This window comes from Loxodonta africana, chromosome 16, assembly GCF_030014295.1.
Source record: "Loxodonta africana isolate mLoxAfr1 chromosome 16, mLoxAfr1.hap2, whole genome shotgun sequence".
Taxonomy (NCBI): domain Eukaryota; kingdom Metazoa; phylum Chordata; class Mammalia; order Proboscidea; family Elephantidae; genus Loxodonta; species Loxodonta africana.
This window is the reverse complement of record NC_087357.1, coordinates 24,076,275-24,100,179: the sequence shown is the minus strand read 5'-3', so window position 1 is coordinate 24,100,179 and position 23,905 is coordinate 24,076,275. Positions and strand designations below refer to the sequence as shown.

Below are 23,905 nucleotides of genomic sequence, written 5' to 3'. Positions count from 1 at the left end.
GCTTAGAGTGGCTACAGTTTTAGGACATATCAAAAGATTATTTTTTAAATTTGTATTGTGCTTTAAGTGTAAGTTTACAAATCAAGTCCGTCTCTCATACAAAAATTTATATATACCTTGCTTATATACTCCTAGTTGCTCTCCCCCTAATGAGACAGCACACTCCTCTCTACCCTCTGTTTTTGTGTCCATTCAGCCAGCTTCTGACCCCCTCTGCCTCCTCCTCTCCTCTCCAGACAGGAGCTGCCCACATAGTCTCATGTGTCTACTTGATCCTCCTCACCAGTGTCATTTTCTATCCCATAGTCCAGTCCAATCCCTGTCTGAGGAGTTGGCTTTGGGAAAAGATAATTTCTTTAAAGCAAAATTATGACCAGACATAAAATGAATACATGTCAAAGATTTTCTTTAACTCATTAGTTAATACACCAAGATGTAAAAACCAATTCAAAGGAGAACCCAAAGTACATGTGCATACATAGGCAATAAGGAACGCTGAAATGAATTCACTAATAGAAAACCGGCCTCTTCCATCAGGGGCAGGAAATCAATTATATTGCTACCCATAAAATATATTTGTATCTCTATGAGCAGGAATTGTTTGCATCACTGTCAGTTTTCTCCAATTTACAGAGATAAAAAATAGCTCAGTTTAACATAATGAAAAGTGCAAACCCCAACAGAATCAGATAACCCGAGTATGCTAGACAACTGTCCACATTCCATCCAAAGGATAGCCAGTAATCTTTTTTGCTCATTTCAAAGTCAGCCACAATTTTTCCTGACACGTATAGCAGGGAGAAGAGCAGGAGATGAGATTGGGGGAGTGGGTGAAGTAGGTTCATGAAGGGTCTTGGGTGCTTCGCTGGGGACTTGTACTGGGTCCTGAGAACCTGCTGAACCAATGGATGTTTTTTAAGAAGAGCGTATATGCTGGGAGCTGACAATGGGTCAGTGCCTCAAGAAAAGACACAGAGAAGTAAGAGGTGGCAGGGGCTCCAGGCTGACCTTACATGTGTACCTACCTACCACTGTCTGCTGACTCCCTGTCCCCCAAGAAAAGGAGTGGAATTGCGTTCCTACCCACACTTCTTGGAATCCTCTTTTGTAACCTTATTTCTTGTTTTGTTTTACCTACCTTGTTTCCCATTGGTTTGCATCACATTGCCTATTTAAGGAAACCCTGGTGCCGTAGTGGTTAAGTGCTATCTATAGCTGCTAACCAAGAGGTTGGCAGTTCAAATCTGCCAGGTGCTCCTTGGAAGCTCTATCAGGCAGTTCTACCCTGTACTATAGGGTTGATATGAGTCAGAATCGACTCCATGGCAGTGGGTTTAGTTTTTGGGTTTTGCCTATTTAAGGTGACATGCACTATGGGGCCTTTTAAGGGGGCCTGATTAAAAAAAAAAAAAAGAATTTCCAGAAAACCCTGTGGGTTTCCCCACAATTTTGTCCCTCTAGTTAATTCTGCTTATTGTAGCCCTAGAGTGGGTCACTAGGGACTTGTTGGGGACCCGAACAGGTCGTTTCTGTGGGTTTGGAACCAGGCAGCCCAGTGTTGTTGAAATAACAGCAGAAAAAAACTTTTTCTCACTGACCTCAAAAATTCTGCATCATGAATTTGAGAAAAGCCCAGATCCCAGCAGAGTTGTCCCCGGAGTGGGTAACATGCAGCAGCTGAACTTGGGAATGAGGCAGCAGGGCTAAGGGTGTTGTCCTTGCTATTCTTCCAGTAAAGCAGGTACCTCCTGCCACAGGGCCTTTGCACATGCTCCCCCTGCCTAGGAGGTTCCCGCCCTCTCAAAGTCCATGTAGCTTGCTCCTCACATGCTTTGAATCATTACTCATTGTCACCTTCTCTATAAGGTCTTTCCTGGCCACTACATAAAATCCCAACACCCCAGCCAACTTCTCCCTCTTCCCTCTTTCCTTTTTTGGTAGCACTCCCCACCTTCTAACCTGTCACCTAATTTATTTATTTATTTTATTTCATGTCTGTGCTCTCTGCCTCTCCCAAATAACCTCCATGAGAGCAGGAGTTTTTGTCTGCGTTGTTCTCTGCTGTGTCCCCAGACCCTTAGATTAGGGCTTGTCACAAAGTGGGCAGTCGATAGTTGTCTTTTGAATGAATGAATTACTGAACCCAGAGTCTGGAGGCAAAGGTCTGGCTTCTGAGAACCAGGTCACACCCTGTTCTCCTGTGCCTTGATTTTCTTGTCTGTAAAATGGGTGTGGTCACAAAGGCTATTGTAGGACTTTGGTGAGCTTGTGCTCATTAGAAACCCTCTGAAATCTCTGGAGAAAGCCCCAGTGGTAAAACACTCAGTGTTTGTGCTACTCAGAGTTTGTGAGTGGCCAGGGCCACACAGGAGACCTAGCCCTGACCACAAGACCAGAGAAAGAAGGAAAGACATCAGGTCACTCAATCAGGAACACAAAGGGAAAGTTAACATTTCATGGAAGGGGAGCTCAGTGCTTACAGACTCAGGTGCCGCGTCAGTTTCCTAGGCTGCTGGACCAAAAACACCACAAAGTGGGTGGTTTTAAACAACAGAAATGTATTGTCTCACGGTTCTGGAGGCTTGTAGTCTGAAGCCAGGGTGTCGTTGGTAGGGCCACGTTCTCTCCAAAGGCTCTCGGGGAAGATCCTTCCTGGTGTCTCGTAGCTTCTGGTAGCCCAGGTGTTCGCTGGCTTGCAGCTGCAGCATAACTCCATTGTCACGTGATCGATTTCCCTCTGTCCATCTCTTTGTGTCTGTTCTCACCTTTATAAGGATTAGATTAGATTAGGACCTACCTTACTCCAGTATGACTCGTGTTAACTAATAACGTCTTCAAAGACCGTTTTTCAAAACAAGGTCACTTTCACAGGTACCAGGGTTAGGACTTCAGCATAACTTCTTTGGGGACACTATTCGATCCATAACAGATCCCTTCCCTTCTGGAAAGGAAGCCAGGCCGGTGACACAAATGAGTGAAGCCAAGGGGGAATGATGGGACTGTGGTTGACCGAGGAGGAGGTGCCTGTCTGTTGGAGGTGGCCTCCACTGCTCAGCTCCATTCTGTGGCCGCCATTCAGGAATGTCAGCCCCATGTGGCCCCATCTCCCATTTCTTTAGAGTGAGAGGAATCTGTATGAATTTCCTATGCTGTAGAAACTGTATAGACCAAAACATGTCTGTGGGCCAGATGCAGCCCAAGAGCCCTTAGATTGGAACCCCCACTATAAATAATCCATACAAGGGAGAAATATAAAAACCACTTATGCTTAGTGGTGCAACAGTTAAGCACTCAGCTGCTAATCACAAGGCTCAAACCCACCCAGTGGCTCCACAGGAGAAAGACCTGGCAATCTGCTTCCTTAAGGATTACAGCCTAGAAAACCCTAAGAGGTAGTTCTGCTCTGTCACATGGGGTTGCTATGAGTCAAAATCGACTTGGCGGTACCTATCAACAACAACTCAGTTCGGATCCCAGACAGAGACCCAAGCTTGCCAGGAGGCAGGTATAAGCTTGTTATCCACTCCACTCCTCCTACCAGTCTCCATTCTTTTACACCTGCGGTTGTGAGTGAAAACTGAAATGACCCCTGATCCCCTGGAGCTCACAACCTACTGGAAAAGACATACTAATTGAATAATTCCTCATCTGAATGGCAGAGCGCAACTGTCAAGTGCTCAGAAAGAGATGGAGATACACAGTGCTGTTAGTGCCTGTAATGCATTGGAGGCTTCCCTGGTTAGGATGATGACGATTGAGATGTGAAGGACTGGTGGGCATTCACTGGATGAAAGAGAAGGGGAACGGACAGTGGGAACAGCATGTGCAAAGGTCCTGTGGCTGGAGGGCAAGAGAGGCCAGGATTGCTAGAGCAGAGCGAGCTGGGAGTAGAAAGGTAGTAGGTCAGGCTGATTTGTCATCAGGGGCCACATCCTGCAGGGCCTGGTAGGCAGGTTAAAGATTTTTGTCTTTATTCTAAGTGAAAGAGGAAGCAAATGAAATGTTTAAGCAAGAAGGTATGGTTTTATGTTTTGAAACAATCACTGTGATTGCTTTGGGGAGAGTAGATTTGGAAGGAGGGCACAGAGCAGACATGGGAGGCCAGTCAGGAGGTAGTTTAGCAGTAGCCCCGACCCTGTGGTAGCAGCTCAGCCCTGCTTGCGACAGTTGGGACCTAATATCTTGGTCCTTGAGCTGCAGTGGGCAGCTGGGTGCATTGGTGGCATTTGTCTATTTCACTTAAGCTGCTGCTCTCACCTCGAAGTGGTCCCAGGGCCAAGGGAGGCTACCTGAAAGGCTGTGTTTCCTTTGCCTGCAGGAAGGACCAGCAGAGGCCCACCTGGTGGAGGGCTTCCTGCCCAGCAAGGCTGTCCCTGCCTTCCCCGAGCTTGAACTGGAGCAGGTCTCCTTGGTGTGTTGACCCGAATATGTAGGCTGTATGGTGTGTGGCTGCAGGGACTGCTTGGAAAGGGGAAGGATTATTTATTTTGATGAGGGAGGGCCGTGGATAATTTATTCAGGGCGATAAAAATAAAGTCACCCTTTGGTAGAAGCTGTGGGTTTTGATGGCTAAAAAGGCATTTGTGGCTATTGTACACCTAAGTTAGCATAGGAGATTTAGCAAAGCTTTTTCAGTGGAATCTTCCACTCCAGACACTGGAAAGAGCAAGGGCTTGAGGATATGAACTATCAGCTCCTGGCTAGTAAAAACTGGTTGAACCAGTCAGCCCTGAGCTTCTGCCCCAGCTGCCTCCTTCTCAACTCAAGGGGTATGTGTCTGGTTGTGAGAAACTGGAACCAACCTCAGCCAAAAATGTCTAGAAAATGCAATTTGTCTCTGAGGAAACCGCAGAGGAGTCATTGATTTGGTGGCCAAAGTTTCAATCATGGGGGTATGTCCTCCAGAAATTTCTAAAGCAGGGACTGGCAGAAATTTTCCTACAAAGGGCCTGATAGTAAGTATTTTAGGCTTTGGGGGCCAAGAAACAAAATTGAGGATATTATGTAGGTTTTTTTTATACAACCATTTAAAAATGTAAAAACCATTCATAGCTCATGGACTATACAGTAACAGGCAGAGGGCCAGATGTGGTCTGCAGATTATAGCTTGCTAACCCTCAGTTCTTTGTTGTTAGCTACTGTCAAGTTGACTCATGGCAAGCCCAAGCATGATGGAACAAAACACTGCCAGGTCCTGTGCCGTCCCCATGATCAGCTGCAGATTGGACCGTTGTGATCCATCCAAAAGCAAAAAACCAACTCACCGCCATTGAGTCGATTCCGACTCATAACAACCCTATTGGACAGAGTAGAACTGCCCCATAGAGTTTCCAAGGAGCGCCTGGCAGATTTGAACTGCCAACCTCTTGGTTAGCAGTCATAGCACTTATCCACTACGCCACCAGGGTTTCCGTTGTGATCCATGCAGGGTTTTAATTGGCTGATTTTCAGAAGTAGATTGTCAGGCCTTTGTTGCTAGTCTGTCTTAGTGTGGAAGCTCCACCTGAAACCTGTTAAGCATCGCAGCAACATGCAAGTTTCCATTGACAGATGAGTGATGGCTGTGCAAGAAGAGCATTGGCCTCCTAGAATTGAACCTGGATCTCCTGCGTGGAAGGCCAGAATTCTACCGCTCAACCACCAATGCCTCTCATCTCCTGATTAGAGACCCTAATTCTCAACCTGCTTTCAATTGTTAAGTTTCACAGACATGGGCATTATCATGAGGGGTTTAATTAGGGGCAGGGAATAGAAAAGCTTGGTAAAATAAGAAAGGAAGAGATTGCTAGTTTGGGCTATAGCTCTAGGACAAAGATAGGACAACAGAGAAGATGAGAAGGGCACCAATCGGCTGACAACCCCCTTCCTGCCCATAAATGGCCTGAATTCATTTTGTTTGTCCAAGACAAGTCTGTTGGGGAGATGTCACCAGGATGACTGTTAATCCCAGGTTCTGAGCCTGCCCTAGTCAATTCACCTTGGCCTCTTCTGCTCACCCTCACTGTCTTACAGGCATTCACAGCTACAAAAATACCAGTTTGCCAGGCATTCTGCCCTTCCCCCTGCCCCTACCAGATATCAGCCCAGCCTTCAAGATAGTTCTCTGCTACCATTTGTCTGTGTAACCTTGAGCAAATTAACCTCTCTGAGCCTCAGTTTCCTCATCTGTAAAATGAAAATATAACAGTACCTACCTCTGAGGGGTTTTGTGAAGATAAAGGAAATGGTGTATATGAAGTGCACCTGACTATTGTTAGCTGTGCTCATATCATCATTTTTCCCTGCCATTCCCTCTTTTCTCCGTCACTGTTCACTGTTAATTTGATTTGTTCTGTTTTTTCCTTTTTTTTTAAGGCTGGAAAAGAACAGGAGGGCATGGAAGAAAGCCCCCAATCTGTGGACAGGCAGGACAAGGAAACAGAGTCCTTTGATCCAGAAAACACAAGGAAAAAGAAGGTAAAGTTTGTCCCAGATACTGGCAGTTTAGACACATCTGCATAACAGCCATTGGGGACCGAGTCATAGGAGTCCCCATTCCCCATTCTACCCAGTGATACCCCACCGAGTGGACTGTGTCCCAGACCTACCAGTGGTTCCATGAATGGACTGGTCCTCCCAGCACTTCTTGGAGGAATGGTTTTTCCCTGGAATCTTCACAGTCTTTATTGAGGTGATCTTTACTCACACGCCTGGGCTCTGCCTCATACTCTAGTGACTTGGCTGTGCCTTGTAAGAGAACACATGTGCCCAGAAAAGACTCAGGCTTCAGAGCCGGGTTCCCAAAATAGAACAGCAGGTCTCTCGGGGGCTTCAGGCTCTTGAGCTGGGCCCTGACCTGAGCAGGCCCAGACCCTAGGATTAACAAGACATCTACTATGCTTGTAAAGATTATTTTACTTAATTAAAATGAAAAACTCAGCTATAGTCATCCTGGGCAGGGACTGCCACAGCAAAAAGAAGTGTTCTTGGACTGTGGCCAGCTTCATGCCTTTCCGGTCAGTGGAGGCAGGAGAGATGTGTATCGCCAGCAGGAAAGCTGATCTCCTAAATCTGTCTGCTGGGTCTGTAGGCTGCTGGGGTGCCAAGGGGAGAGTTGCAGGAGGGGCCAAGTGTGAGCCATGACTGGGGAAGTTGCACCCTTGCTGGGAGAGGGCGCTTAGGGGAATTTTGTGATGGACTTTGCCCCAGTTACATCTCGCGAAGCCCCAAATGCAAGGAAAGAGCTCCAGCAACCTGATTTATCTAAAGTTTATAGCTTAATCATTCATTCACTCAAAAACTATTCATTAAACACTATGTGCCAGGGATTGAAATTTTTGGTCACGTTAAACATGATGGAGGGAGCATTAAGGGCTTATTCCAAATCCTGTGTGGTTTTGAGCCTCAAAATAATAAGGATGAGTCAGTGATATGGGACCTTGTGTGGGTCAGTGGCTTACAGCTCCTGACTACCCAGTAACTGCTCCCAGCTAGGAGAATCCTCAGGATTGCCCTGGTTTGAAGGGTCCTCGTGGTCAAGGTTGCACCCTCTGTTTGAATACCAAGGCCCATCCCTAAGCCGCTTCCTGACCACAGATCTGTGTTTTTGTACAGGAGCAAGATTGGGACAGCGGAAGTGAGGCAGAGGGGGAGGCCTGGTATCCCACTAACATGGAGGAGCTGGTCACAGTGGATGAGGTGGGAGAAGAAGAAGATTTTATCATGGAACCAGACATCCCAGAGCTGGAAGAAATTGTGCCCATGGACCAGAAAGATAAAACCTGCCCAGAAATATGCCCCTGTGGGACGACCGCCTTAGACCTGGACTTAGCTAAGGATTTCACCAAAGAGGGAGTCAAAGCCATGGGCAATGGGATTCCGGAAATCAGCCTGGAGTTGGTCAAGGAACTGCCTTTTACTGCCGGGAGCTGTCCCAGTGACATGGACGTGGAAGCGCCAGGCCTAAATCGGGATGCTGAGCAGAAGCCAGCTGAATGTGAAATAGGCCACTCACTACTGTTGGCTTCAGATTGCCACGAGAAGGAAGCAAAGGAAGAGGAGAGTGCAGACGTTTGTCTGGACCCTGCAGTCCAGCAAATGTCTTCCCCTCAGTCAGCAGAGGAGAGGGCCCAGCAACCTAGCCCAGTTCTCGAAGACAGCAAGGCCAGGGGGACCCCCGAAGATGGGCCTTGTGAAGGCAGCCCCCTGGAGGAAAAAGCCAGCTCTCCCACCGAAACCGACCTCCAAAGCCAGGCTTGCCAAGGAGTGTTGACCCAGGGTAACTACCTCCTCTTTTTCTCACGTGTGGTTGGGTTGATGGGACGACTGCTCACCTCAAAAAGTGTGTGGGCATGCGTAAGCTGGAATGGACATCAGGAAGGTTTCCATTGGCATTCAAGGTGGTTCAGGAAGTAATTTAGCGACAGAGGCAAGCTTCTAAAAGCCTGATTAAACTGTTAGGACATTTAGGTGAATGGTATAAAGGAAATCAGATAGGAGGCTGGAAGTTTTTGAAGACGCAAACTCAGATAGGACTGTATTCTCTGAATTTATGGGAGCCCAAATTGACTCTGACAACCAAAATGAGCTTGAGTTATCAGCAAAATGAGTGAGATCCGCAAGCAGCCTCTCATCAGAAGGCAGAGGCCCACCCAGACGTATTTTGTGAGCCCTTAGGGATGGGTGGGAGTGTGGGAGGTGAGAAAGGAGAGAACAGGGAAGGAGTGAGGGGCTCCCAAAGGAAGGAGTAGGGCTTGTTTCCCTTCTTTCTACCTCAGACCCATTTATCTCCAGGGTCTGGTAGTAAAACAAGACGTGTCGCAGGACCTCCTCTGCCTCCCTTGGAGGTGATGTCGTGCCTGTGTCAGGCACTGTGACATCATGAGAGAGAGTTTAAAATAGACTAAGTCAGATATTATCTGCCAAATGGAAACTAAGTCTATCAGGGGCTGCCAAACAGGGAGAGGTATGAAGGAGGAGGGAGGGTTCTCATCTTGAAAGAACTAGAGATTCTTTTTAAGGAAAATGTGCAGCATACCAGGGGCTGAAAGAAGGGAGACAAGAGCCAGGGGGCAGAAAATATAGGGGCAAGTCTTAAAAATAAACATTTCAGCTCAGTGTCTCTGTGGGTGGCTGGAGCTGGTAGATGACCTAGAGCCTTGGGTTTTTCTCAGAGTCATGCTGACCTGAGCTGTTTTTCACCTGCGTGGATCTGGGTCTCCATGGAAACTCACTGTGAAGTGCCTTCTTGTTGCTAGAGAAACCCTGAGGCCCAGGCTCGCTCTGTAGAGGGCAAGGATAAAGGAGGAGCAAAATTGTCACCTTGCTCTGATTGAACCCCTTAGATTTTGTTGCGTAGGTCTCAACATGCATTGATGTTACTGGCTTATTGCCTTACCCAGTGTTTTGAGTTCTTAGTTAATGACACTGCTTGACAAGTTTGGGGTGAGAATGGCATTGCTTTTTTGCCAGCCTCAGTATTTCCGTGGACGTCAGCACAATTTTTGTCCTTCAGTAGTTCTTCTGGCCACAGAGATGGAATAATACTGAGTTGAGGGGCATGGAGGTGTATCATCCCAACTGAAGGCATCAAAGTCCACTCCCCCTGCACCGAATGCACAGGTTTGCCAAGTTTTATTGTGTGTGGCAACCTTTTGGCAGTGGAAAACTCTCTTAATTATGGTGTTTTGGTTCTAATTAGCAGTTATTTTCCTAGCTTCATCTTATTAAGCAGCCTAAGTGACAATCCCGATCACACAGTACAGGTAACTACAATAGTACTGCTTCTTTGAGGCACGTTGTGTTCCATTAGTTCTTTGCCTTGGCTCATGTTTTGCAGAAAACTCCAGGTACACGGAAATGAAATCCCTGGACACAAGGTCACCAGAATATGCTGAAGTGGAGCTGAAACAGCCCCTTTCTTTGCCTTCCTGGGAACCAGAGGATGTGTTCAGTGAACTTAGCATTCCTCTAGGTAGGTGAAATACACAGCCCTTCTTGAGAATTCAGCTCCAAGAAATGGTGGTTCTATAGCAACATCTGAGAGCCTAAGAGGGCTTTTTGTCATTTGTTATTGTTGTTCATGTGCGATACAATCACCTGGATTTGCAAGGTGCTACTTTAAAGTTTCCTGCAGTTTCAGTCTCTCTTGATAGACCAGATGCCCCACGGGGCCAGACCTTAAAGAGCACTGCTTTGGGACCCAGAGCTAGGAGAAGCTTGTTTTCCCCATCAGGGAATGCCTTCTTCCTGATCACACAGAGCCTCTCAGTTCAGCCCTTGTTCAGACTGGGAAGCAAAGTCAACAGAAACAAGCCTCTTCTGCTGTTGTACTCCTTCTCCCCACCTCTTGTCCCAGTCCTGCCCAAAACAACGTCTCGTTCTTCCTCTTTGAATGCCCAGCTTCTCTGAGGGACTGGTGTTGAATAGACTGTGTTTGGGGAGACCCTATATGCTTTGTAGAGGGAGCATTAGACAGAGATATACTGGGTACCTGCTCTTCCTTTTCCATTTACTGGGTAACTATATCCTCACATAAGTCAGACCCCTTCTTAAGCATCAGTTTCCAATTCCACCACTTGGAATTGGGCCAGATTGGTGGTTTTCAGTGGTGACATGGAGTGGTGATATTAGAACCACCTAAGGCTCATTTTCAAACAGGAGAGTTAATCCAGAGTCTCAGGGTGGGGAACAAAGGTAGTTTGGGAAAGGCTCCCAGGAGATTTTGACACCACCACTACCCCAGGGACTACCACTCAAACCCACATCATCTTCTAGTCTTTGCATTGGCTCTGACAGGTAGGCAAATGCATGAGACAAAGGGAGAGTAGACTGCTCAGCAAGAGAGAATTGGGCCTCAGATGTGAAAGTGGGACAAGGAAGAGCCAAAAGCTCAGTTATATGATGACCGATAACCACAAGTCTGCTCTTACCAGGGAGGGGCTAGTCGCTATGAAGTCTCGCCCTTTTCCGTCCAAGTTTCTATTTTTCTTTTCTTCTCCTTTTAAAAAATCTCATTTCTTTCCTCTAAATGTGCTATTTTCATAGAGTCAGATTTGAGTGCGAACTTCCTTCTTTTGTTTCTTAAGGGGTAAATTTGCATAGCATCCCCCAGGACAAAAACTTAAGAAAGAAACGGTGACCTTAGAATGAACTGAGATGACTGCACTGGGTGTTTTTTGTTTTGTTTTGTTTTATTGAGATAAAATTCATGTTTTAAAGTGTTCAGTTCAGAGGCATTAAGTATATTCACAATGTTGTACAACCAGTATCTAGTTCTAAGACATTCTCATCACTCCGAGGGGAAACCCAGTATTCATTAAGCAATTATTCCCCATTCTCCCGTTCCTCCAGCCCCTGTTTTCTCTCTCTGTGGGTTTCTTTATTCTGGATATTTCATAGAAATGGAATCATACAATACGTAGCCTTTTGTGTCTGGCTTCTTTCACCTGGCATAGTATTTTTAAGGTTTACCCATGTTGTACCATGTATCAGTACTTCATCCTTCTAGATGTTTTAACCCTGGAGGAGAGTTGTGAAGTCTGACTTTCAAGAGAATGGTGTGCCCGGTGATTCATTCATGTATTTAGTAAATATTTACTGGAGAACATGGCACTGTCCTGGTCACTCTGGGGAAACCAAGAAATGTAACATGAGTCTATTATCATCCAAAAACTTGGAATTTAATTGACACATGCAAGGAAAAAGTAAGAATAAATTCTGCTACTTTATAATTAGTGTCTTTTTTGTTTATTTATTTTTAATGAAAAAAGTATGAAAGATAGAGGCAAAAGTTTATTGTGGTTACCAGGGGCTGGGGAAGGGCGATGGAGAGTTATTGGTTATGGGGTACTGAGTTTCTGTTTGGGGTGATGAAAAATTTTTGGAACTAGATAGCGGTGATGGTTGCAGAACATGATGAATGTAATTAACATCACTGGACTGTACACTTAAGAATGGTTACAGTGCCCAAGAGACAGAAAGGGCCACATAAACTGGAGACTACATCAGCCTGAGACCAGAAGAACTAGATGGTGCCCGGCTACAACCGATGACTGCCCTGATGGGACACAACAGAGAACCCCTGAGGGAGCAGAAGAGCAGTGAGATGCAGACCCCAAATTCTTGTAAAAAGACCAGGCTTAATGGTCTGACTGAGACTAGAAGGACCCCAGAGGTCATGGTCCCCAGACCTTCTGTTAGCCCAAGACAGGAACCATTCCCAAAGCCAACTCTTCAGACAGGGATTGGACTGGACTATGGGATAGAAAATGATACTGGTGAACAGTGAGCTGCTTGGATCAAGTAGACACATTAGGCTATGTGGGCAGCTCCTGTCTGGAGAAGAGATGAGAGGGCAGAGGAGGGCAGAAGCTGGCCGAATGGACACGAAAATAGAGAGTGGAGGGAATTGTTGTTGTTAGGTGCTGTCGAGTCGGTTCTGACTCATAGCGACCCTATGCACAGCAGAATGAAACACTGCCCGGTCCTGAGCCATCCTTACAATTGTTGCTATACTTGAGCTCATTGTTGCAGCCACTGTGTCAATCCACCTCATTGAGGGTCTTCCTCTTTTCCGCTCACCCTGTACTCTGCCAAGAATGATGTCCTTCTCCAGGGACTGATCTCTCCTGACAACATGTCCAAAGTATGTAAGATGCAGCCTCGCCATCCTTGCTTCTAGGGAACATTCTGGTTGTACTTCTTCTAAGACAAATTTGTTCGTTCTTTTGGCAGTGCATGGTATATTCAATATTCTTTGCCAACACCACAATTCAAAGGCGTCAGTTCTTCTTCGGTCTTCCTTATTTATTGTCCAGCTTTCACGTGCATATGATGTGATTGAAAATACCATGTTTTGGGTCAGGCGCACCTTAGTCTTCAAAGTGACATCTTTGCTTTTCAAAACTTTAAAGAGGTCTTTTGCAGCAGATTTACCCAATGCGGTGTGTCTTTTGATTTCTTGACTGCTGCTTCCATGGCTATTGATTGTGGATCCAAGTAAAATGAAATCCTTGACAACTTCAATCTTTTCTCCGTTTATCATGATGTTGCTCATTGGTCCGGTTGTGAGGATTTTTGTTTTCCTTTTTATGTTGAGGTGCAATCCATACTGAAGTCTATGGTCTTTGATCTTCATTAGTAAGTGCTTCAAATCCTCTTCACTTTTGAGATATAATTAATATACAATAAATTGAACATATTTAAAGTGTACGATTAGATCTGTTTTGACATATGTATACACCTATGAGACCGTAACCACTTTTATTTAATAAGAATGACGTGTTTTTATTTGATGTTTCAGATATAAAAACGAGCAGGATGGAAAATGTTTATGATATACAATTACATGAACAAGGGATGATACAGAGTTGGGTTAGGATATGATTAAAAAACTGCCATGTTATATGTATACGTGTGTGTGTGTGTAAATAAATATGTGTGTATACATATGTGTATATAGTGTGTGTGTATAAAAAAATTTTTTTTATACATGTGTAAAAAATGTGTATGTATATTTATATAGAATGTGTGTGTATAAATATGTATATATACATATACACATGCACATATCCTATGTATAAATAAATAGTGTGGAAGAAAATATTTGGATTGGCATGACTGTGATTTTTCCTCACTTTAATTTATTTTTAAAATTTCTTTGATGAACATAATTCTAAAATAAACAAAACTGAGAGAATTCTTCCAGACCCTTGGCCTTGTCAGCTGGAAAGAAGAGAGGTACAGGGTGGAGAAACGAAATCCAACAAGTAAAATGTAAGAAATCAGGAGAACTTTCTCCCTTTTATGTTCCCAGAAGTACAGTAACAGAGTCTGGTCCTAGGTTCCCAAAGGCCAGTTGCAGAGCAAATAATTGTTAAGCACTTCACCCTGTTTCTCAGAGCCCTTCCCTTAGATTGACAACCACCTGTGCTAGTCTCTTGAGCCTGTTTTGCAAATGAGGAAACTGGAGCTAGCCAAAGTCAATAGCAAGTGAGGGGTGAGGCTGGTCACTGCCATATCTACCCGGGGCCACAGAGGCCTCCCACTGCCTTCCTAATGCCTGCCTGTCCATTCCCCATCTCCCCAGGGGTGGAGTTCGTGGTGCCCAGGACTGGGTTTTATTGCAAGCTGTGTGGGCTGTTCTACACGAGTGAGGAGATGGCGAAGATGAGCCACTGTCGCAGTGCTGTCCACTACAGGAACTTACAGGTAAGGGTCGCATTCCTAGCCCAGCACTGTAGGTGGTTTCCCAACCTTCACCCTCAGGGCAGGTATCAGGCTCCCAGGCCAGCTTGGGCCTGCATGCCTCTGTTTCTAGCTCCCACCTTCAAGGCCCACTCAAGGCCCAGGCTACTTGCCATTCCTCAGGCATACCATGCCATTCTTTGCTTCTATGAGTTTCTACCACCTTCCACTGCACAGAGACCTCCTAGTCTTCCTTTAGACCTAACTCCAGGCTGCTCCTCCCAGATGATCCCAGAGCACCTGTCTCTATGTTAATATGCACTTAAAGCATTCTATTTGGGTCGTTTTTTTTATATTTGCCTCCCTCTCTAGCCTGCGAGTGGGGCCAGTGTTCACCTGGCCTGTGATTGAAAGGGACCCCTCTTCAAATGACCTGGCTCCTCTAAATGCAGATACTGCCCCATAGTTCCATTTCCCTTTGCAGATGTCCCTGCTTGCTGGAATAAAAACTGCACTTAAGTTCCATTTAATTGTTCATTCATTCAGCAAATATTCATCATAAGCATACTATGTGCTGGACACCATTCTAGGCAGTGGGGTTACAACAGTAAAAACAAATGGACAAAAATCCCTGCCCTCGTGGAGCTTTCATTCTAGTGCAGGAGACGCGCAATAAATAAATAACGTCAGTCAGCGTATTAAAAAGTGACATGAAAAATACTCTACGTACCATGTTTTGTCTAATCTAAGGTACCATCAGTTATAAGACACACTATTTTTGATACCAACAACAAAAAAGTTGCAAATTAAACAGTGATACCCCATTGATTGTAAAATGTGTCTCAATTTTACAGCTGTTAATGAGTTTTAAAAAATGTGTCTTAGAACAAATGAAATATGATGATATATTTTATAATCTATACCTAACTAAGGTATATAAGAATGTGGTTTTCATAAGTGCCTTCTGGTATAGGCTAGGATTTAGTAACTTAACAGAAAGCACATGTTATTAGAAGCCCAAGGGTAAGTATCTAAAGGCACCTGCAGCTTTTGTTACAGGGAATCAGACTAGCTGTTGAACCTCAACTTGGGAAGCCCCTGGTGGTGGCAGCGTGCCCTAATTCCACATGGTCATTACTGCTGAGACCATCAGGTCTATGAATTGTTACACTTATAGATTTGCTCATTCAATGGTTCTTACCCACGGGTGTGAACCAAAGTCACCTGGGCAGTTTTTCTAACATACATCTACTACTAGGTCAGATTCAGTAAAAATTGGGTGGGCCCTGGAATACAGAATTTGAGAAAGTTCTCCAAACTATTCGAAAGTGTACTCTTAGGAAACTGAGATGTGGGCCGACTCTCTCACTTTATAATGGAGGAAACTGAGGCCCAGAAAAGGTATGTGATTTGTCCCAGGCTATGGAGGTAGTGAGTTACTGGACCTGGGACCAGATCACCTGATTTTTACTCTATTAAACTGGTCATGCAAGCTGAGATCTGTAAGTCATGGCCTGGGTCACCATCTGCAAGGGCCTGTCATTGGCTATGCCCAAACCCAGGTCATTTAAGCCTCTTGATTTTTGTCTGGAGAACAACTGCTCTGTGACCATGGGGTCTGGGGCCCAGGTCCTGACATCTCCTGGGAAAGGGCAGTGAGGGTCTGACTTGGCCAGCACAGCCGATTCAAACTGGACTCCACAGAGCCATCTGAGGGCAGTTTTCTGCCCTGAAGACATCCCCACCCTCAAGATGAACTCACAGAATGGAAGAGCTAGAAAGGGTCTTAGAGATCATCTGGTTCAAGTTTCCCCAAACCTTGGTCCTCAAGTCTTTTTAAAACGCAGCTTCCGGGACCCCATCCTATACACATTTACTCGTCATTCTCACTAGGGCTAGGCCTGGGGATCTGCATTTTAAACAAACTTTCCAATTGGTTCTGATACTCACCCCAGTGTGAAAACCTTTTATCTCTTCTAGACTCTTACCTGGTTTGTGTAGCCCCCAGGAGACCACACAGCTCAAGGTCATCCAGGGAGTTAGGAAGAGTCAGAGCTTGCCAGGGCCACTAATTCCAAATCTGGTATTTTTCTGTAGGGGAGTGGGCTGCAGTGTATTCTGGGCCAGGCCCCCAGGCAGACTCGCCTTCTCACCACAGCAAGCTGGGGCCTTTCCTGTGACCCCTCACACCCAGACACTGGCTAAGCCCCCAACATTGGCCAACCGCAGTTCAGGGTTCCTGAGCATACCTGTTGAGGAGCTGGAACCTCTACCACAGGCTTCCCAGATAGGGTTTCTGTCAGTGGCCTTGACAGAATGCCTCTGTCCCCACAGCCTCGCCCACCCCAAGTTGCTCCTCTGAAAAGTGAAGAATCCAGACCAGAGCAGCAGGTGCTGGCTGACCCCTAAGTCAGGCAACTTGTAAAATTAGCACCCACCAGGATTGCTCTGTGGGGCAGGAAAGGTGGATGAAGCCGCCATTCACTCCCACACAAACTCCGTGCACCCCACTGCTGGTCATGGCTGAGAGAACCTACCCAGAGTCAACAACAGGTGGAGTCAGTGCTAGATAGGAAAGCTCCCTGCCTACTTGGCTCTGGTTCCTGGGGAAGAACATGCCTAGACCCAGCACATCCATCCACTTACCTTCTTCCACACACATTTTCCCTCTCATGGTGGTGCAACTGTTAAGCACTTGCTGCTGACTGAAGGGTTGGTAATTCGAACCCAACCAGCTGCTCCTTGGGAGAAAGGCCCCACAATCTGCTTCTGTGAAGATTACAGCCCAGAAGATCCTTTAGGGCAGTTCTACTTCGTAACACATGGGGCTGCCATGAGTCAGAAATTGACTTGGTGGCACCCAACAATGACAACGAGCTGAGGCAGAGGAGAAACCGAGTCCTCGGTCAGCAGCCTTGCCCCAGGTGCGTGCTTTGCCCCTCTCTCTGCCATGCCGTACCCACCTCTGGAAACCAACCACAGCCTCTTCCATGGAGCCCGAAGGTAGACCCGGTCTTCTCGAGCACACCACCTCACCCGATCCCCAGAATCATCCTGGCTGGGAGGAAGGGAGGACACTGTTCCTCCCACTTAACAGATTTGGAGTCTGAGGCTGGGAGAAGTAGAGTGACTTTCCCAAAATCCAGTGACTGGTAACACTGATGATAAAGGCCAACGTTAAAACAAAAACCAGCTGCCATCAGGTTGACCGCGACTCACGGCAGTCCCGTGTATGTCAGAGTAGAACCTGTGCTCCAGAGGGTTTTCAACGGCTGATATTTTTTCCAGAAGTAGATTGCCAGGTCTTTTTTCCAGGACGCCTGTGGCTAGACTTGAACTGCCATCATTGCAGTTAGCCGTTGAGTACCTAACCATTTGCACTACCCAGGGACTCTGAGTGTTTATTTTGTTCCAGGCACTGTGCTAAATGCTTAAACTTTTTAATTGACTTTTAGACTTCACAGCGACCTTATGTGGTAGTTACTGTTACTACCCTCATTTTACCGATGTCAGAGATGTTCGATGATCTGCCTGGTCAGAGCTAGGATTTGAACCCAAGTCATCTAATGGCAGAGCCCACAGACTTAACCACTGTCCTGGATCTAAGCCACGCTCTCTGACTCTGAATCCAGTGCTCTTTGCACTGCCTCTTGCTGTTCTGGCTCAGAGGACCCAGGTTGGGGCCGCAGCCAGTTTCCTGGTCTGCCTCACTGTGTTGAATGCAGATGTCCCAAGAGCAGCGACCTGGACAGACTGCCTGTGTTTGGTTCAGGGCCAGTCACAGCAGTGAGTGTTTAGAGGGCAGCACGGAGGCAGCCCCCAACCATAGAAAGAGGCTTGTTTTTAAATACGTGGAGGGCCTTCCAAGACACTCAATCTGTGAGCCTTCCCTGACAGGAAACAGGTTGTTAAGAGCCTCAGATGTCAGGCTGTGGTTTTTGTCTTTCACTATTACTATAGGACGATGGCCTTTTCTCCTTCTGCCCTCCCTGCTCTCCTCTCCCTTTCCCCTTCTAGGAGGTGACTGGCTGCCTAGAGACTGGAGTTCTTTCTCGAAAACAGGCAGAGGAGTTGTGAGGATTAAATGAGTGTGTCTAAGTAAGGCAGCTAGAACAGTGTTGGCACAGAGAATAAGGGCTGTGGTAGTGTTTGCTATTCTTAGTATCTGTACTTTCTTACTTTTTCCACACGTAGTACTTGTAATGAGGGGAGGAAACACATTGCTTAGTGTGGGGCCCGCAACCCCAGATGGGGTGACCACAGAGGAGAGGGTGTCCCACCCACCAGGCACAGATGATAGAAAAGGGGGCCCAGGCATACCCCTCGTTCTCTCTTCTCTAGCCAGGTCACTACTGACCTCTTTCCTTCCCTTTTCCTTTCTCCCTACCACAGAAATACTTGTCCCAGCTGGCTGAGGAAGGCCTGAAGGAGGCGGAGGGGGCGGGCAGCCCCAGGCTGGAGGACAGCGGAATCGTGCCGTGCTTTGAGAGAAAAAAGCTCTGACACTGCCGCCGTTGCTGCTGTGCTGCTGTGCTGCTGTGCTGCTGCTGGAAGGTGGGAGGGGAGGGCCTGCTGAGGTGGGGTGTTCCTGGCTTCCCTCCAGGACAGGAACTGAAGCGAGGGAGGAAGGAAAACGCAGGCAGGGCGCGTTGTTGGGTTTGTTCTCAGAGACTCATTAAAACGCCCCTCCAGTGTCTCCAGGGGCCAGGTCACCCTGGCACGTCCAGCCCACTGAGGGCAATAGGCTGCCTTCTTGCTGTCTCGTTTCTCTCACACAATCTTTCAATTAACTTTTCTCTCGTCTTTGTGCTCCCTCCCTCTCTCCCTCCTTTTGTGCCAAGGGTCATTTCCTCTTCATAAAATCCAACTTCTCAGGGATTTTCACATCCTATCAAATTCTTGATAGGATGTAACAGTTCATCCAGACTGAGTCATCCAAGGAGAAGATTTAGTGGAAACTCCCGGGTAAAGAGAGCCATTGCCGTGATCTGTGGTTTCTCTGCCTGGCACCCTTTGTATGCGAGAGCTAAGTCAGGGTCCTGCAGTCCAGGAGAAGGGGCACCAGGGTAACCAGTTGGCCAAAGCTCGTCCTGCAGCTGAACCGCCTTTTTGGAAAGCCCTTGTTTTAGATAACTCTTTCATCCTCTCAGTTATTCTGGAAGTCCACCTGATTCTTGCCTTAAGTAAAATTAAACTAATTTTAAGGAGAGGGAAAGAGCCTTTCATTTTGGAAGCTCTGATAAGTTCCCTCTGATAAGTTCCCCCATGGAAATCTTGATTTCAGAAAATGTGCGGGCTGGTTCTATTCTGGACAACAAATTTGGCATTAAAAAAAATAGAGTTACTTTAATTAAAAATGAAAACAAGCTTCTTCTCCCTCCAGCTAAAACAGCAGTTGGTAGTCTTAGGTCGGATGTTGGCCTCTCTGTAATGCCTGACATTGGCTCAAGAAACATAAAAATGAGGAAATGGCATCTGACCTTGCCTCACTTTTGGTGCCTGTGCTCTGGGGAACAAGAGTCTCACCATGATACGAGGGTGGGAGCTGAGGAGAGAGAAAGCTGCAGGACTGAAGAGTGACATTTGAGGTTTTTGGAGTGTTTGTTTCCAACTTGACAGAGACCCTTGAAGGCTCCTCAAGGTCGAACATATGTGTAGAATTTGATGCCAAAGTGTTATGAAGGTCAGGCCCTTTATTCCCAACGTGTGTTTCTGATATGGGAGGTCAGTGTTTTCAGGCCCCAGATGGACTGCAGGTCTAGTGTGATGTTCCACTGGAAAAGTTTTGGGACAAAGGTGCTTAGAAAATTAAGCTTGGCAACAGTCTTTGAGGAGACCTCAGGAAGGTCAGCAGGGAACCTGGTGCTGTTTTCACAAGTCAAATACTCCCCTGAAGGCACTCAGCCTGAAAAACAAGTGAAAAACAAAACAAGGAAGATGTGTCACTCCCCTGAGCGGTTCCTGTTATTTCTGTTTCTACCGCAGGCAGGTATACTGGAAAGGGATTTTTTTTTCTTTTTATGGTGGGTAGGAGTATACTGTACATTCTGTCCTGTGAACTAATGGAAGAAAAGTGGAAAGATTATCTAGTTCAACACTGACGTTTTTATCAGTGAGGAAACTGAGGCACTGAAAGTCAAGAAAGGTAGACCATAAAATGATTGTGTGTAAACCTTGAGGCAAATGGTAACCGGTGAGGGGAGAATTACTGGGAACCTGTGAGAGAGAAGACTTAAGGCAAATACCAGAGGAAAGCAGAACAGTTTGGACATGTGTGAGGAGAGGTTTGGGGTCCTTGGGAAGGTTGGTAACTCAAATAGAGTGAGGCCTGAAGATTGTGGCTCAGCCTGGACCTGTTCCCTGACTGGCTCCACAGGTTTTAACTGGTATCTGGACCCCAGTTTCTCAGAAGACCTTTGACCCCATGTGTCTTTCTTCCCGCTGGAGGGAAGTCTGGGGGCAGCTCTGGCCTCCTCACTGAATCTTGCTGAGGAAAGCCCATAGCCTCCATCAGAAGCTGGAACTGTACACTTTCAGAAAGGCTGGGAGCCTCATCCCCCAGCAAAGTGGGAGCGGACCTCACCAGCTCGCACCCCCCCGCCCCACCCAGTGGCGTTTCCATGGAAATCCTGACAGCCTTTCATACAGCTGCATTCTTCAGTCATGTAAAGTCCTCCTTGTTGTAGACCTGACCTTCTCCATATTAGAAAGCTGGAGAGAGCCCCTGGGAGGGAGGGAGGACAGGCTCTGCATTCAGTCAGAATCTTCAGTTTTAAAATCATCTAAGATTCTCTACTTGTGTATATATATTTATTTTTATTTATTTTTATACAATTCCATTGGCATGGTCCTCCAACGAGTATATAATTTGCACTTTTTATTCCTCTGTGTCACACATAATGCAGTATTTAAGGCAACCAGGAAAATATTGATTTTTTTTTTTTTTAAAGCTTTTCCTTCAGTGTTTGTCAACCATTTCAAAGTGTCTCTCCTAAAAGGTTACATAAGAGCAGTTGTTACCTTGAGCAACAGACTCATTTGTACCCTGGGTTAATATAACAAAAGGCCTGTGTAATTTTCGTTGTAAACAACCGAAAGAAAGTATGTCAACAGTATTCCCAAAGAATTTGGTTAATTTGATGTTGGTGTGAGCAGCAGCCATTAGTATTAAAGTTTCCCATTCTTGGACAGTCTGAGGCTGTGATCTGTTAGTTTATACTTGAACTGGACCAGAGTTTGTTTTTTGAGCTTATGACAAAAAGAAAAACACTAGTTAATTTAAGTTTGAGTTTGTAAAGTATTTGAATTTGTTGGTTGTCCCCCTATAAAATTGTCACCACTTTTCCTGATCTGCATAACTGACCGCAAAGTGTTTGTTTTTACAAAAGGAAAATAAAAAGATTTTTAATAAAGACAATTTGAAAGCTTGTGGTTGTATGGCTGTGTGTTATGCAGGGAGTTGGCTGGGGGATGTCACTGAAGACAGGTTGGGATTTCGTCCTTCTATGAATCTAGATGTTTCTAAAGGTTTTAATACCCACTGACGTTGAGTGGATTCCGACTCATATCGACCCTACAGGACAGAGTAGAACTGCCCCATAGAGTTTCCAAGAAGTGCCTGGTGGATTCAAACTGCCGACCTCTTGGGTAGCACCCGCAGCACTTAACCACTACGCCACCAGGGTTTCCAAAGGGTTTAATAGGGGGAACAAAACAGCTTCTGCTTACAGCTTGGTTGGACTACCAGGGAGAATCAGAGATTCTCAGGGGTGAGCCTTCACAGTGTTGGGTCTTAAGGAAGTGGGGAGCTGCTGACCCATCTGGAGGCTCAGGAGAGAAAAATCTCATGACCTCTTTAAAAACTCCTAGCTTTTTTGCTACAGTGATAGTTCAGTGGTAGAATTCTTGCCTTCCATGCAAGAGACCTGGTTCAACTCCTGGCCAATGTACCTCGTACACAGCCACCACCCATCTGTCAGTGGAGGCTTGTGTGTTGCTTTGATGCTGAACAGGTTATTAGCAGAACTTCCAGACTAAGACAGACTAGGAAGAAAGACCTGGAAATCTGCTTGCCAAAATCAGCCAGTGGAAACCCATGGATCACAATGGCTTGATCTGCAACCGATCATGGGGTGATGCAGAACTGGGCAGCATTTTGTTCTGTCGTGCATAGGGTTGGGCTGATTTGCTGGCAGCTAAAAAGAAGAAGCCTTGGTACCTTGTGCTCACCAGTTTTCCTAGTGACTGAACTCAGACTGTCCTGCACCAGGCCATTTCTGGTGGTTTCATCCCCAGTGAAGATGAAAACTTTGTAGTCATTGCCATGGTGGAAATACAGGGCCCAAGCTGACTTGAGTCCTGGCCCTGGCACCTGTTAGCCCTATGACTTCCTAAGTCTCTACTTCCTCTGAGTAATGATATTAATCACTTCCCAGGGTTGTTTCAAGGTTAAGGTAATTGCTGGTGAAGGCACTTAGTCTGTTGTAAAGCACTGAATCTTTTTTGTTTTTGCAATCTGTGCTCTGGACAACAACCCTCCAAATTTCAGTGGCTCTTAAGTTCTTAACCATTTCTTGTACCAAAACAAGGCCCATCTCCTGGACCCAGTTGACTGGTCCTTTGAGTGGCCTGAAACCTTCTGTGGATGCTTCCTTCTTTTTTGCAGTGCTCCTAAGTCAATGGGGAGGGGTCAGGCAGCCTAAGTCCAGAGGGCAAAATGTGCAGGGAGGCTATAATTACTGGGAGCAGATTGTAGATCTGAGTAAAGTTCCTGTGTACCTGTTGCTGTTGCTCCCTCCCTCCCTGACCTACATGGCCATCCTTGGGCTGAGCTCAGGCCTCTTGTTCTTAACCATGAGGGATGGGGAACATCCTTCCCTGCACTGCTGGCTCTGCCCCAGCTGCCTAAAGCAGTGAGTGGGCCTCAAGCTCGTCCTGCTGCCCTAAGATCAGGAACTAGGCTGCCTGGGGGTGCCCCTGGTGCCTGGTCCCAGCATGTTGTTCCACGCTGCACAACTCTTGGAGATACCGTCCACGTTGTATTCTCTAAGATGGTACCTCTTAGAGTTGTGCAATGCCATCACCTGCCAGGGAGTCCCCTAAGTTGCAGCTGGCCCCCCATGTCTGGGTATCCACTGGTTTTCATTTGTTCTCTGGTGTTCCTGTAGGACCTAGAGTCTGGTTCTGAGCCTGAGCCCTGACAATCAGACCCACTCTCTGTGCCTACCCCTTCCCCCAGGGATCAGCCCCGAGCTGCCTGTGGCCTGACTGACGTGCCGAGACACTGGTACTCTCCACACAATCCTCTGTGAGGCCAGGCCACTGGGATAACAGGTTTGGCCCCCATCTGGCCCAAGACCTCTGTGCACCCCTGAACATCAATAGCAACTGCTGGGTGTCCACCCAGACAGTGGTGGGACTTCTGGACTCACCCTCAACAGCTCGCAATTCTCCTTTCCCACCATGCTGGCCCTACAAAGGAGCCTGTCCCAAGTGGAATTCCAAGCGTGTTAGAGGAGGATGGCCCCAGAGACCTCCAAGTCCTGGTCCTTCCTTTTGCAGGTGAGAAAACCAAGGCCCAGAGATGGGAAGTGTCCTGCCTAAGGCATACAGCGTAATAGTATAAGGTGAAGACTAGACTTTGGCACTCAGCAAGCTTGGCAAATCAACAATTCTCATGCGTTAACATGCATCAGAATCACCTGGGGAGCATGTTAGAAATGAAGATTCCTGTCACCTT

The 23,905-nt window shown here is 46.5% G+C and overlaps 1 protein-coding gene across 1 annotated transcript in view; it reads left to right on the top strand.

The window, feature by feature from the left end:
• The window catches only part of RBM20 (RNA binding motif protein 20), a 59,215-nt gene extending 35,724 nt beyond the window's left edge, over nt 1-23,491 (top strand). The window contains exons 9-13 of the mRNA XM_023546740.2: nt 6,355-6,456; nt 7,594-8,257; nt 9,818-9,952; nt 14,069-14,190; nt 18,559-23,491. Of these exons, the coding sequence (XP_023402508.2) occupies nt 6,355-6,456; nt 7,594-8,257; nt 9,818-9,952; nt 14,069-14,190; nt 18,559-18,669 (1,134 nt within the window). The 3' untranslated portion in view covers nt 18,670-23,491. The remainder of the gene's footprint in view (nt 1-6,354; nt 6,457-7,593; nt 8,258-9,817; nt 9,953-14,068; nt 14,191-18,558) is intronic.
• The last annotated feature ends 414 nt before the right edge of the window (nt 23,492-23,905 follow it).